This window comes from Rhizomucor pusillus, assembly GCF_041956525.1.
Source record: "Rhizomucor pusillus strain CBS 183.67 unplaced genomic scaffold VTP01scaffold_1, whole genome shotgun sequence".
Taxonomy (NCBI): domain Eukaryota; kingdom Fungi; phylum Mucoromycota; class Mucoromycetes; order Mucorales; family Lichtheimiaceae; genus Rhizomucor; species Rhizomucor pusillus.
In genome coordinates this window covers 1,374,837-1,389,229 of record NW_027192143.1, presented here as the reverse complement: position 1 = coordinate 1,389,229, position 14,393 = coordinate 1,374,837, and the positions used below count along the sequence as shown (strand labels likewise).

Here is a 14,393-nt window from a genome sequence, read left to right as displayed (position 1 = left end):
ATTCTTATCAATCATCCCGCTCGGCTCATCCAACCAAATCGAGATCCTCAGGCGTTTCACGACATCTTTTTTATGCTGGACAAATTCGCAACCAAAGTTGGCTCCTTGCTTCGACGCAGTGGACCTGCAGACGCCTGCGAATCCCGCGGCTTACTTGGAAATCAGAGTGTACAAAGCTTAGATCTCTACGCTGAAGGTCAGCATGACAAGCACAATCTTGTATATTGGGTATGAACTGCTGCGATTATGCATTCTGCGTAAGGGGCAGGACGAACAGCTTACAGCTTTCTCTGGTGATGCTAGATATTCTTTATTTACGGTGTAGCTATGCTTCTACCCTGGAACGGTGAGATCGAAGAAAAGAAAAAGAAAGATACCCAGAGACAAAACGGGCATTGGAGTGACACTACTTTAAATAGTGTTCATTACGGCTTCGGAATTCTTTGCTAGACGGTTTGCTGGAACACAATATGCAGAGACTTTTCAAAACTACTTTTCAACGTACTTTACTGCTACAAATCTCTTCATTTTTGCAATCCTTTTATGGCGACAGAGTAACGTACGTTTTAATATGTTTAAGTTGGAAACCTTTGTTGATTGACATTTGTTCCTTTTTTCTCACAGTCAAGTACTTTCCGCGTGGACGTGATGAGTCCCGTGACACTTAACGCCATCGTGTTTGGAATAATGTCAATTACAGTCGAGACAGATACGCAAGGCAGTGGATACTTTTGGTTCTCGTTGCTGCTCCTCGTATTGACTGGAGCAACAACCAGCGTATTCCAAGTCGCAGTATTTGCGGAAGCATGCCGTTTTCCGTCAGAATATGTGCAAGCTGTCATGAGGTATATTGTATAATGATTGAAGACAATAACCGATGCTAATGTGAAACCATTACGTTGCCGTTATTGCTTATCGTAGCGGTCAAGGTATTACTGAGGATGGGTGAATGCATCTAGCGTATAATCTAAATGATAAGAAATATTGTAGGTATTGCTGGAGTCGCTGTCGCCGTGACATCCATTCTAAGCGCGTTCGCTGGATCGGCAACTGAAGCTCCGGACGAAGCAGCTATTCGTCGATCAGCATTTCTCTATTTCATGGCAGCACTTGGGATTACCTTGATGGCCTTAATAGGTCGCATCATTGTGGTGCGACAAGCTTTCTACAAGCGACAAATGGAGTTTGAGTCTGTGGACTCGTCTGCTATTGCCACAAGTGGACTCGATGACGAAGAAGAATCTATCGATGACGCACAGCGATTCTTTGCAGACCAGGACTCCAAACTATCGATTGTCTCGGTCGTCAAAAAATCGAGTGCGCTCGTCTTTGCTGTCGGCTACGTATTCGTCATTACATTGGCGTTATTCCCTTCCATTACGGCACTTATCAAATCCGTCTCAAGATACCCTCCATCTGCTAAGAGCGCAGCCAACCGGTTTTTCGACGACGATGTTTTTATTGCTTTCCATTTTGTCATTTTCAACGTTGGAGACTGGATTGGGCGTACCATGCCAATTGTCGAATGGCTCCGCACTTTCAAACCGAATCTTCTCCTATTGCTTTCGCTCTCACGCACGATATTCATCCCGTTATTTTTGTGGTGCAACATTGTGGTCAGCGACAGGCAGTTGGTGACATTTATCGATAGTGACTTGCTCTACTTTGTTATCCTTTCGGCCTTCGCTGTCAGTAACGGATGGTTGGGCAGCTTAACAATGATGGCAGCTCCGCAGCAAGAATCTATTACCAGCTCAGCAGAAAAGTCACTCGTAGGCAGTGTCATGAGCTTTTCTTTGGTGCTCGGTCTGGCGATAGGAGGAGCAATGAGTTTTGGAATACGTGCTATGGTCTAATTACCACAAGTCGGTTGAAATAAACTGAGATTTTTGACTGAGATCTAGTGGCTGAACAAGCAATTTTTTTCTTTACTGGTTGGACAAACATTGTGCGGCGTTTGTCCAAAAACTTGGTTTCGTGTTGCTCCTTGACTTTTGTACCTTATTTCAATAAGTTAAAGCGAGCGTCAATCCAAGTTGAGAAAGATTCGAGCGTCTTAATGCCCTATTCCCTTTGTTTGCTTTCGTCTGCAAGGGGAGGGCTGGTGGTTTCGTAAATTTTATCATGAACGAAATGAAAATGAAAATGAAAAAGCAAATAATCCCATCTGCGTTTTTTTTCTCTTTTCCATTGAGCCTACAATAAAGAAGGATGAGCTCATTTTTCTCGAGTGGCCTTGCCATGTGGTCTCCAGCATTATCCGATGCGGATAGGAGCTGCACCGTGAAAACCGTTGCTACGTCGACGGCTGCTCTTTCCTCGACACCTACTGCCACAGTTTTTCCGTACTTTCAGTACCATCACGAACCGGTGTATGATCCTCCTACATGTGCTGTATGTGGGCTGCCGCACCGGGCACGGCGTCTAAATCTGGAGATGCTCCGTGACCTCAATGATCAGAGCACACTGTCTTCTGCCTCCTCGTCATACGATCCGGATGAACGGGAAATAATCGCCGACAAGAAAAATCATTTGTCAATAATTGTAGGAGACTGTCCTCCGCGACGAGGGAAACTCGGATGCTTTGGTTGTACCCGACTCGTACTGCGCTGTGTTCGTGCATGCTGGCGACGAGTATTTCCTAGGCGCAAAGCTGTATATCCCAGCAGGACGCGGCGTTCTAAAGCCATATAACTCCTTGGCAACCTGTGTCCGGCCTGTTGATATCCTGTTCTGTATATGTATAAAGTTGCTGTATTAATCAATAAATGTACTTTAGGGATCAAATAAAATTCGATGGTATTGATGGTCTGAGCTGCTAGAAATAGTTATGTTTAAACTTTAGCTTCACTGTACAGAATGCACAGAATGAGAGATTTTTGCTGCTCCAGTCGCCACAGAGACCCGAGGCGGTCTTTCAAATTGGCATTTGTGCTTTAAAAGTAGATCTTTTGGAACAATAAGCCGGATAGCATCTTCCACATACATACAAACATCATGAATATGGATGGCATGGACGGCATGGATCACTCCTCGATGGGACATGACGATAGCTCAAGCATGAGCATGAGCATGAGCATGGGCATGGGCACCTTCCATTGGTCTTCTGCTGGTGATCCCTTCTGGTTCGACAGCTGGGTGCCGAAGAGCGACGGCGCCTATGTTGGTGCATGTATTGGTCTCTTCTTCTTCTCTATTGTCTCTCGGGGAATTCTTGCTGCTGAAGTCTACTTTATCGCGTGGACCGCTCAGAAGCTCGAAAACAAGCGCGCCAAGGTCCAAGAAGTTAATGAATCCATGCTACCTTACACTGATACCAAGCATAATGCTGTAAGTTGGATGCTGCACGTGCCATCTTTTTGTTTTTCCTTTGTTTGACATGTATAAATATGTAAAAAGGCACGGGATTCTGGATCGTCAACTCCTGCTATTCAGCAAACCTCCAGTGGCAACGGATCCAAGTACCCTAGCGCATTCCAGCTTCCCATCGTGCCACCATTTTCGTGGACAAATGATACCGTCCGAAGCTTCCTCACAGCCTTTGCATCCTTCATCAATTATCTTCTCATGTTGGTAGTGATGACTGGCAATGGCGGCTATTTTATTTGTGTGATCGTCGGCGTTTTCGTTGGCGAAATGATGTTTGGCCGATATCGATCTCTTGGAGGTTTCCGAGACGATCATGTCCACTAACATGGATACTCTCTATTTTTTACTCTATTTCTATATCTCTCTTTTTCTCAAATCTGTGTAGATACCTGTATTTACCTTCCATCGCATCTCCTCCCTTCTCCGTATGCATGCTTTTCTTTCTTTTAACCTTTAACGATTTTCCCTTTCTACTTTTTCCGCAACCCATCCGGTACGGATTGTATTTTTAGCTATATCATTTTCATAAGTGTACTGTTTCCATTTTGATACGTAAAAGGACTCGTATATCCCTTGTCAGATAATAACTCGAAAAAGGTCAACAAGTATTTTAAGCGACTGCTGTCAACAAATGAACTTGTCCCGTCATTGTTACTCAGATCCCGATCGAAAACTCCACTGAAGAGATCTTGCACTTTTATCCGCTCCCTCGGACTAGAAAAGTTCCACCTCTCTCTCCTTCTCTCTCTATTTTTCTTCATTGTCTACACGGCTCATGGACTACAGCAAATTTCTCAGTGAACGTAGCAAGGCTCGTTGCCCATCTGCCAGTATGTACAGAACAGAGTAGCAGCATGTGATATAGCAACAGACATTCTCTAACATAGCTTCTGCTCATCTATAAAACAGTTCGTGCCTTGATGCCTTATCTCAACAACAAAGCTGTGGTATGTATCCATATTCACGAATAGATCAATGGTTATATTTAAAAATGCAAGTGCTGATGAACAATGCCCGTAGCTTTCTTTGGGTGCCGGGCAACCCAACCCTGATACCTTTCCTTTCCAAAGCATGACTGTTACTTTGAAGAGCGGCGAGACAATCGAATTTGATGGTAGCTTGTTCGTGAGAAGTTTGTCCTACGACTTGACAGTAAGATACCCGATATGGTACTGTTTTCCCACGGGGAAAGCTGACTCATTTCATGCATAGAGCGGTCTCCCTCTTTTGAACGACTGGCTTCGCAACCTTCAAGTCCATGAGCACGCTCCCCCTCGTAAGGACTTTGACCTTACTGTTGGTCCTGGTTCTCAAGATTTGCTGGCAAAGGTAAAGCAGCGCAACCGGAAAACTAGATGATTCATTCTGACTTTTAGAATAGGCCCTTGAAATGTTCTGCGAACCGGGAAGAGCCTTGCTAGTAGAAAATCCCACTTACACTGGAGCCTTGTCGTTCTTGGATACCCAACCAATCGACCTTGTTTCTGTGGACACAGACAGCCAAGGTATCGTTGCTGACTCGTTGGAAGAGATCTTGAGCAACTGGCCCGAAACCAACCCGAACGGCGACAAAAGCCAACCTCGTCCTCAGGTTCTTTACACCGTACCAATTGGTGGCAATCCCACTGGCGTCAGCGCTAGCCTGGAACGCAAGAAGAAGGTCTATGAAATCTGTCAAAAATATGACGTCCTGATTGTCGAAGACGATCCTTATTACTACCTTCAGGTAAACAAGAAACTTGCCGAAAACTCCAAAACTTGAACTCACGCAATGTTTGCATGAAGTTTGGTAAATCCCGCATCCCGTCATATTTCTCGATGGATGTCGACGGCCGCGTGCTTCGTCTTGACAGTATGAGTAAAATCCTGTCTTCCGGTATCCGTATCGGTTGGGCTACTGGCCCCAAGGCTTTAATTGAACGTATCAATCTCCACACTATGGTAAGCATTGCAGTCCAATTTGCTGTCGAAATTAGCACTAAGAAAGGTAATTGTGTAGACAACCAATTTGCAACCTGCCGGTGTGCCGCAATTGATGGCTTATGGTTTGCTTGAAAAATGGGGCATTGAAGGCTTTATGCAGCATATCGAAAGAGTTGCTGGCTTTTACCGCGAGAAACGCGATATGTTCGTCGAGTGCTTGGATCGGCACTTGACTGGCCTGGCCGAATGGGTCGTTCCTGACTCTGGCATGTTTGTCTGGATCAAGCTTTTGGGAGGTATTACGGATACCTACGACTTGGTCCTCAACAAGGCTGTGAAGCACAATGTCATTGCCATCCCTGGCAATGCATTCGTAGCTTACGGTAAGAGCACGCCTTACGTGCGTGTATCCTACAGCTGCGTCACCTACGAGCAGATGGACGAAGCCCTCCGTAGGCTTGCTGTTGTGATTCGCGAGGAAGCTGCTGCCAAGGGATCACAAGCTAATGGTCACTCTGCGACCAACGGCGTGCATTAGAGTTCCTGCTTTTACAATCTTTATTTTATCCATCGTCTATATTCTATTATCCTAGACTTTCTTCATCCTTATTCATTCTTCCCTTCCCTGTTTGCATTTTTGAATCAACCTTTCTGTAGAAGGACATGGCCAAATATCTTCATTTGTATTAATTCTTTCTACATAAACGTCTCAATATAGAACCAGAAAAGTCTTTAATGCGAATGCAGTATTGTAGGATATGAATATAGTATGACATCAAAGTACAGATGGACTAGTATACAGGTATAGACAGAAGGAGAGAGGAGTATCGAGGAAAGGAGTCTGGCTACCAGCGCTAATATTCAAAGCTTTCACAATGTAGATGCGGTACGGATTTGAGACTTGTTTGAGAAGCGACAAGATTTTTGATTTCGGCATTGAATTCTTTAGGACCGCATGCTGTACAATTCATATTCGATTCAGATGTTAGCCTCCGGCACTGCGAATTCGCGACATCAAACTTACCAAAAACGCCCATCTGGAGACCATCCGGATTGTCTAAATATGCAGATAATTGCATACGTTTACCGTACTCCTGCTTTACACGGGAAACCTCGGCGAAATCCGCGAATTTTTCTTCCTCAATTGGACTAATGGATCCGTCAGCGGAACGAGTGGCATAAAGGTGGACGTGTATACGAGGAACTTTGTCCGATGCGGAGGAAAGCTCGCCAAAGGACAAAATATGCGATTCTAATTCTCGTTTGAACCATTCGAGTTCGCCTGCATTGCGTACTGTCCAGCAGAAATAGATATCTCGAGTCACCCAGGTATCCATTGGATTCTCCTGGATCACCGCAGAAAGTTCACGGAGTAAGCGAATACCAAACGTGACACCGGCTCCAGCATTCATCAGAAGCACCTTCTTGTGAGTCTTGAGTATATACTGAGGTTCCAAGTCGTACGAACCATTACCGCATGGTCCGCTCACAAAGGCAACCCAGTCTTGACCGTCTGCCTTCTGGTACAGAGAGCGTGTAAAGTTTCCACGGACAGTTGCATGCAATTCAACCACGATACCTCCTCCACTCTTGTCGGAAAATGTATTCGTGATGGTAAAAGGATGCCATTGAATGTATGAGATTTTTGGTAACATGATATAAATATGCTGGCCGGGGCGATGGAGAACAGGACTTGACATGCGTAGTTGGAGACGGGTGCATCCGTTCGGTAGAGCTTCAACGTTGGCACGAGCCAAACGGGACTTCACAAACAAACCAACAAAGGCGTTGAGACCGTAGCAGATGATACCAGCAGCAAAGTAGTTCATAGCGTAGTCAGAGTGCTTTGCGATAGCGCCAATGAAACCAAATGCAAACAGATGGGTTCCCAGGAATGCTTCGTAGCAGAAACGACGGAAGGGATACTGCGCGCCGAGGAAAACGAGACATAGACAACCGTAACCAGATAGACCGTATTTGACCTGATCGGTTGCAAGGTTGGATGCTAAGAACGACGGAAATTTAGACCATTGGTGCAGCATGCATGCCATGTGGACCGTCGCAAATATCACGCAGGCGAAACCCAATAATCGATGGAAAAAGTTGAGTTTGACGGGAGACATGCCAGTGATTAAAGCAAATGCCGAGTGCTTGCCAGTACAGGACATCAGGAATGGAACTATGGTCAATACCATGTAGCCGGCTCGGTTGGAGTTGATACGCAAATTATTTCGAACAAGTAGAATAGGTAAAGCGCAGCAGAAGAAAACGACAACTATGAGGATAGCACCGAGAGGTGGCAGTGTAGGCCGGATATGCCGTGGTAAAATGGTATATGCCAACTTGTTGCTAAAATACCGTTCAACGCGCAGGTATTGCTTTCCAAGGCCAGAGCCTCGTATCCGCGGCGAAAGATTAAATAAATGTCGAATACCAAGACACCCGACAAAGCCAACAGTGATGTAGGCCAAAATGTGGGCCATGGGGGCGTTAATAGACACGTCCATGGCGCGTTGCTGACGACAGGAGTAAAGGTAAAGAGACCACATTGTAATTTTTCCATGTTAAATATATACAAGTTCCGTAGCGGAGTCGAGTTATTGTCTGCCCAATAGGAGAAGGGGTCCGAGCAAAATCTTCTCATTTTTACTGCTACACTTATCATCCCGCTATACATAGCACCTCAGCACCAACTATTACCGCCAAACAATACTCACTCGGGTCCCCACTCGAATGACGCGATTAGCCGTTAATGAATTTTGATTCTTCCTCGAATTCTTTCATCGAAGGACGCACGGGACGCGAAGGATGTCTATTCAGAAACAACTACATATTTTGGTCTGCCCGATCGAATGTGTGGTCAGAATAACAAGTAACTAGAATAGGTACTCCTTCTAAGCAGTCGCGTTGCTAAAATGATTGTACATATGTCTCTGCATAGTATATAATTTTGCAGAAATGCAAAAGTTCATCATTGATCATTCATTTCCAATAGTGTTGTTTTGCCAAGACTTTTTATCACATCTTTATCATATTTTGTAACGTTTTCTTGGTCGTCATCCAAGCCTTCTCCTTTTCTCTAGGTATAATAGAAAGAAAAGTACAGAGCCTGTGATGAATCTTTGCAAATTATACGTAATTGAAGCCTTTTGTTCATGTGTCATAGAGTAACATTCTTCAACACCCGTGAAATTTAGGAGACAAATTAAACCTAATTATGGAGAAGAAAAAATCATCAAACAGTAGCTTGTTTGTTTGCGTGTAGTGATCTGGAAGCTAATACATTGTCCAGATTCTAATGAGTGACATCGCACCACACCCACGTGATGGAAGGAGAAATTGAGTGATCGACCATCAAAATGTAGTTGATGTTGCAAGACTAGGTTTCTAGTGAGAAAATGGTGTATGTTTCATCTGTAGCACATCTTGGTTGACATTGACATCGATCCTCCTATACGTCTCTCTTATATCGCTATTTCAAAATTACATGGATGTTGTACCGGATACTTTTCATCTGTTTACTACAAAACAAGCTTTGGACAGGATTCATTCTAGGAAGCGTTGTAGTGATGGAGTCCACGACTGGAGTTGCCAAGGTTTGTTTATTGGTTTGTAGTCGAGGAGCTTCTCATAAGCAACTTTTTAATGCGAGGTTATGTCCAGCTACCCAGCTTTGACAGCTTATGTCTTTGAAGCCTTCATTGTTAAGTAGCTCTAAGGATCGTTGGATATCGTTTTTGTAAATCGAGAGATCGACGTGTCTCAGGAGCTGGATGATCTGTGGTCAACTCTATGAGAGATTCTGTAATCCCGCAATGATTATGTTCCTTAACTGACTCAACAGAGTAACATCAGATATCTGGGTTAATTACCATCATGTTTAAACGCTTACTAGGCTTTTTATACGACTTGTTGCTGTAGCTAGCCAGGCTATCAAATTATTTAGAAGCGCCAGAATTGTGCTTCTGTAGAAGTACTAACGCATCCAGTTGGTGGAAGTAAAAGAAGACACCGAGAGTAACCAGACCATCAACTTTACATGCATTGGTGGCATTCCTTTTACCCCCCACTAGGATATCATATCGAGTGGTTGTTTAATTAAAAAATCGGATGCTTAGAAAGAGGCGCAATGTTGTAATATTTTGTCGCATTACAGCGAGGAGGGAACGGCGTGTCTGTATCTCAATAGAGCATCGTTTGAAAGACCAGTACTGTCAATAGCTATGGCAAACCAGAATTTACGCGTCAATTTGGGGAAATGTTTCCAAGGATCGTGCTACAGAAGAGTCACTGTACAAGGATAAGGAAGAACTCTATTGGGGTTACGGAAAACGTGACCGTAAACAAACAAATGCATAACGGAAAAGCTTCCGTAATTGCTGCCTGATCTTAATTCAAATACTAACTCGTCTCATATATCGTGTTACTGTGGTTTGCTCGCGTGCGCTTTGATACTTTGTATCATTAGCAATCAGGTTTTAGCTGATTTCATGTAAAACGAATATAGTTTTCTTTAAATCGTTTCGAATGCAATCATTTTCTAGGCCAAAGTTACCGAATTGCCACTCAATATTTGTTTATTCGGTAATCAACCATTTCTGTGACAACAAAATATTGTAATTTGCGAGTCCAATGGGTCCAAGGTCAAATTCCAGAAACCAACGTATACCAATTATTAAGGCTCTCGTATAAGCAGGGGAGAGCAGTCTTGCCCCTATTGCATTATGTGGAGCTGCTGGCAATACGGTTGACTTGCAGGTTCTCCATTGTCACTTGTTTCTCCCAGTATCTGCCATCTTTCTCGGGAGCTCAGCGACACCCTTGACGAACAACTGCACATCTTAGCTATTAAATGAAACTAGTGTTCGCTCTTCCTTTTTTCTCATCTGATACACTGCAAAGTAAGCGCTTAAGGCGCATACAGTTAAATATAGATGCAATAGTCTTGATATACCTTAATTGCCACCTTATTCTTATTTGGTTTTTTCTGCAGGGCCCGGCTACATACGGAGATTTTTTTGTTGCTTGAAAAGGGACGGAGCCCAGGAGCTGGGTGATTCTCACCAATTCCTGCCTAAACTTGATTTGGGATGCTCCATTCAAAGCCCAGGAATTCGCAAAATGCGTCATAGAAACGACTCGAATTTCGTGGGGAACATACGTCGCCACAATGGAAGGATATATATGGTAAAGGCAGCCTCTATATGTCAATCAATTAGTAAGACAAGCTGGGCGTACGTTCTCAAGAAAAAATCGGCAAGCATCATTGAATTGTTCGATTTTAACTATTATTTTTGAGCCACACATCGTCCAGCAACCAGACGTCTAATCAAGATAAAGCATTTAATCATTATACAAACAACGCAGACGGTGATGATGAGAGATATTTGTTACACATAGGATGCAATGTTGCTTATCTATTGTCATATGTCTTCGTATCTCTAGGGAAGAAAGGAAAACTAAAATACTCTGGCTGCAAGGTTTGTGTGGGTTAATGCAAAGCAGCGTAGGTTGATAAATTTACAACGGCTTTTTAAGCCTCTAAGCAATAGGACCTTTATTCTTCTCCCGTTTCGCTTGGTGGCCTCTGAAATTCCAAGTGTAGGGCAAGGTGTTGCATCGAAAGTTTGTACTGTGCACGAGGTCTAAAGGATGATGGGTACTTGAGGCATGTGGTGGTAGTGCCGCCAGCCGTTAGGTAAGTCTCCGTCGTCGCACATTTCAACGTGATGTTCCATCCACTTTGAATATAGCGCCTGCTTTATCGTCCAACGGGTGGTGGGTATAGGATCCATCATCCCAGACAAGCATTCTCGTACATAATCAGGCAGTTCAGATCTCGTGCAGCTCGCTGTTTTCCAAATATCGCAATCTAAAGGCTTTTCGCCCATCCGCTGTCTAAAATATCTTCCGTATGCCTCGTCTCCTCCTTCCTGCGCAGCGATGGCTGCTGGCGAGTATGGCTTTGCCCCTGGTGGCGCTGGAAAATTACCACGTCCATTGTAGAATGCAACAGTGAATGGTAGTTCTCCGTAACGCATGTTGTAAAACGTGATTCCTGCACTCCACACATCAAGTGCCCGGCCGTCGTATCCATCCTTTTCGTCTTTGAGCTTCCATATCTCGGGTGACCAAAACTGACGTGAGCCGCACCACTGCTGAGACGCCCGTGGATCATGAAACAGTGGCTGCACAACATCGGCCACCCCAAAGTCGGCAATCTTGAGTGTGCCGCCCTTTGTGAGCAGCAAATTTTCTGGTTTAATATCTCTGTGGGCAATCCCAGTCTCATGCAAAAAATTCAATCCCTGCAACAGTTGTTTAAATAGGCATGCTTGCTCCATGTCTGGGAGGTTCGGTCGCTCCTTCAGCAATGCAAAGAGATCGCCTCCTGCACACTAAACATACAAGCAATAAGCGCATTAGCGTTTCATTTTCCTTGTGATTGCTCCGCACCCAATGATATCAACAACGCCCCTACATACGTATTCCATCACTGCGCACCAGCGGTTTTGTTCATCCATAACCAAGTCTAGAGTTATAACAATATGTTTGTACTGTGACACAGATTTACTGATACAATATTCGCTGTGCATCCGTCGCAAGTATTCGCGCTCGTCTTCAGTCTTATCTTTCTTTTTAAACTCCTTGACGGCGAGTATCCGGTTCTGTCGGTCCTGGACTAAACGAATAACGGCAGTGGCACCGCTGGCAATGTTATTTCGAGATGTAGCGCCTGTCGTCCTATGTGTTGGGCTGCGTCTGTCCGGTTTCACGTATGGGCCGTATTTTTCGTTTAGTCGTGGGATACTGGGACCGTATGAATAAGAGGATGGTCGCCGAAAGAATGTGCTGATGCTTTTTACAACATCGCTGATCGGTGCTGTATGACTGCGTCGTCTTACAAAGTTTTCTGCATTGACAACAGTCTGGTCTGCGTCCGTTGCCCGAGGTTCTACTGCTCTATTGCGGTTTTGATCTATCGGTTCCGGCAAAGTGCATCGAATTTCATGAGGCTCAGCTATCTGGGATGCAGTTTTATCTTCAACGAGCGGCGTAGGCGGATGCATTATGCACGAAAGAAAGGAGAGAAAGCAGGAAACGAAAGAAAAGAAGGTGGAGAAGCGGTCAGGCGCTAGTATAAATAGATAACGTCCCAGTTTCTGGAGGAGGCTTTTTTTTTCGACGCCGTAGCACTTTTGAACTTTGATGGGAATATTTGCCACGCGCGGTTGCCCTTTGTCTGGCTGCCTTGGAAAGAAAGCGCGCTGGATATGAAATTGCCTCCGCTGAAGATCAGACCAGCAACTTGGACTTGCTGTAATCCTCATTCATTTCAATGGTTGATTCTTTGTGCGACACACAGTCTTCGAGGTTTTCGAGACCGTCCCAGCTGGTAAGTCTGGATACAGTTTGTAAACTCTAAGGCGTTGTTCGTAGACTCACCCTCATGCTTTCCCATTGTCCGGGATACACTGTGGATTGATCCATGGACGAATATAATTACTCGAACTTTCCGTTCAATCAGGGACTAGAAATAAAACTCGAAAAATTAGAGTATTTTATCTTATCGTAAGCTAATAGTAACAGATATGACTAGTCTGCTATGTCTATTGCATTCTCTATATTACTCTGACGATCATGACCTGAAAGATACTTTGTGGGTGCAAGAGCCCGAAAGGCAATCTTTCCGCAATATAAAACTGTCAGTGATCTACCATCTTATCAGATCTTATCTCAATTTTTTTGTATAATAAGAAATAGCTTCAAAGATAGATTGTACCATGCTAGCGGCGTGGGCGTGAAGCCGACGTGTCTTATTCGAGCTTTGTTTTAATACTTGCAGGTTCAGTAGTCCTGCACGGAGAACTGAGGAAGGATCGAGATATCGCTCCTCTTTCAGGAGGACACACGCATCAATATCTAATAATATGCCAACCACGACCCCTATAAAGAAAAGGAGTGCTACTTGTCAACAAAAGTACGATATTAAGTTACTTAAATAGTGTTTCCGTTTAATAATAAATCCGACATTTAAAGATGATTCAACGCTGATGTTGGTAATTCTCGGTTTTCTAGCTGTACATCTTTCCCAGTGCAGAGACACTCTTTATCAGACAACGGATACCCACCGGCAGTAAGCACGGTGTGGCCAAGTAGAGCTTATCGTGGAAACGAAGTGAGCGTTGGGGCGGGAAGGCGCAGATTACTGCCACATCGTTGCGCGAGCCAAGGGTGTAGCTATTGTATAGAAATCATTAAACTCTGGCTTACAGCATTTTAACTAGAATATGCCGGATACAACTCGATCGTAAGTAGCGTAGATCGTTTAGGGTGAATCCACTCCAATCTTCTCTGCGTACGTAATAATATCCCTGCACACACACGCGAAAGAGAACTCCATAATCTCCCGGTCGCACAGAGGGGCACAAACTTTCGTTGGACTGTTGCGCGACGCGTAGCACAAGAGTCTTTTCTTTCGTGATTTTAGCCTGCACAAATATACACATCCGATGAACTGAAGATAGACCCTGATAATGAACGATGCACAGCCATCAGTCTATCTCTCATGAAACTGCATAAATACAGATATGCCACAGGACCCGTAGATAAAAATGTCATAAGTTGTCAGGTGATAATATTTTATTTTAGATGATCCTTTGTGGAGCTGTCTTCCAATGCTATTTACTTGGATTCTGTAACGTTACAAATGACGACACCGGAGTAGCCTGTATTTAACTCGGCCTCTTTATCCCTCAAGCCATTTGTTTCTGCGACGCGACGTTTATCTTTATGTTTTTGGTTCGACAAAACACAGATGGCTGCAGATTCAAAATGTACTGTATTTCCGAAAATAAAGTCGCGTTTTGCAGATGCATTTGGCGGATTTGCGAAGCTAAACATGACGCTAATAAACCGATATTAGTTGTCGCGTTGACAAAGCAATGCCGAGCTCCTCCCGCCAAGTGCATAGTTCAGATGGTGAGCATTAAGAACATATTATAGGAAAAGAATGACACTTACTGAATACCTGCTACTCATTTTCTCATTGTGTGTTTAAATCTGTATCCTATCTATCTGTCGTATGCCATCGACTTATC

The 14,393-nt window shown here is 44.1% G+C and overlaps 6 protein-coding genes across 6 annotated transcripts; 4 read left to right on the top strand and 2 right to left on the bottom strand.

Annotated features, from left to right (window-relative positions):
- Positions 1-72: 72 nt before the first annotated feature.
- VTP01DRAFT_612 (uncharacterized protein) lies at positions 73-1,856 on the top strand (the record flags this gene model as incomplete). The annotated part of the gene is made up of 6 exons (XM_069384986.1): positions 73-228; positions 304-346; positions 420-559; positions 625-845; positions 922-929; positions 991-1,856. 6 exons carry the CDS (start codon positions 73-75, stop codon positions 1,854-1,856), a joined length of 1,434 nt encoding a protein of 477 aa, XP_069245032.1.
- Positions 1,857-2,241: 385 nt separating this feature from the next.
- On the top strand, positions 2,242-2,761 carry VTP01DRAFT_611 (uncharacterized protein; the record flags this gene model as incomplete). Its single annotated transcript, XM_069384975.1, has 2 exons — positions 2,242-2,394; positions 2,549-2,761. The coding sequence occupies 2 exons, from the start codon at positions 2,242-2,244 to the stop codon at positions 2,759-2,761; spliced, it is 366 nt and encodes a 121-aa protein (XP_069245031.1).
- A 236-nt stretch (positions 2,762-2,997) lies between these two features.
- Positions 2,998-3,693, top strand: VTP01DRAFT_610 (uncharacterized protein; the record flags this gene model as incomplete). The annotated part of the gene is made up of 2 exons (XM_069384964.1): positions 2,998-3,330; positions 3,400-3,693. 2 exons carry the CDS (start codon positions 2,998-3,000, stop codon positions 3,691-3,693), a joined length of 627 nt encoding a protein of 208 aa, XP_069245030.1.
- A 451-nt stretch (positions 3,694-4,144) lies between these two features.
- VTP01DRAFT_609 (uncharacterized protein) lies at positions 4,145-5,830 on the top strand (the record flags this gene model as incomplete). Its single annotated transcript, XM_069384952.1, has 7 exons — positions 4,145-4,199; positions 4,279-4,316; positions 4,390-4,521; positions 4,582-4,698; positions 4,751-5,095; positions 5,155-5,310; positions 5,369-5,830. 7 exons carry the CDS (start codon positions 4,145-4,147, stop codon positions 5,828-5,830), a joined length of 1,305 nt encoding a protein of 434 aa, XP_069245029.1.
- A 316-nt stretch (positions 5,831-6,146) lies between these two features.
- On the bottom strand, positions 6,147-7,799 carry VTP01DRAFT_608 (uncharacterized protein; the record flags this gene model as incomplete). Its single annotated transcript, XM_069384941.1, has 2 exons — positions 6,147-6,250; positions 6,317-7,799. 2 exons carry the CDS (start codon positions 7,797-7,799, stop codon positions 6,147-6,149), a joined length of 1,587 nt encoding a protein of 528 aa, XP_069245028.1.
- Positions 7,800-10,937: 3,138 nt separating this feature from the next.
- On the bottom strand, positions 10,938-12,362 carry VTP01DRAFT_607 (uncharacterized protein; the record flags this gene model as incomplete). The annotated part of the gene is made up of 2 exons (XM_069384930.1): positions 10,938-11,690; positions 11,778-12,362. The coding sequence occupies 2 exons, from the start codon at positions 12,360-12,362 to the stop codon at positions 10,938-10,940; spliced, it is 1,338 nt and encodes a 445-aa protein (XP_069245027.1).
- Positions 12,363-14,393: the final 2,031 nt, after the last annotated feature.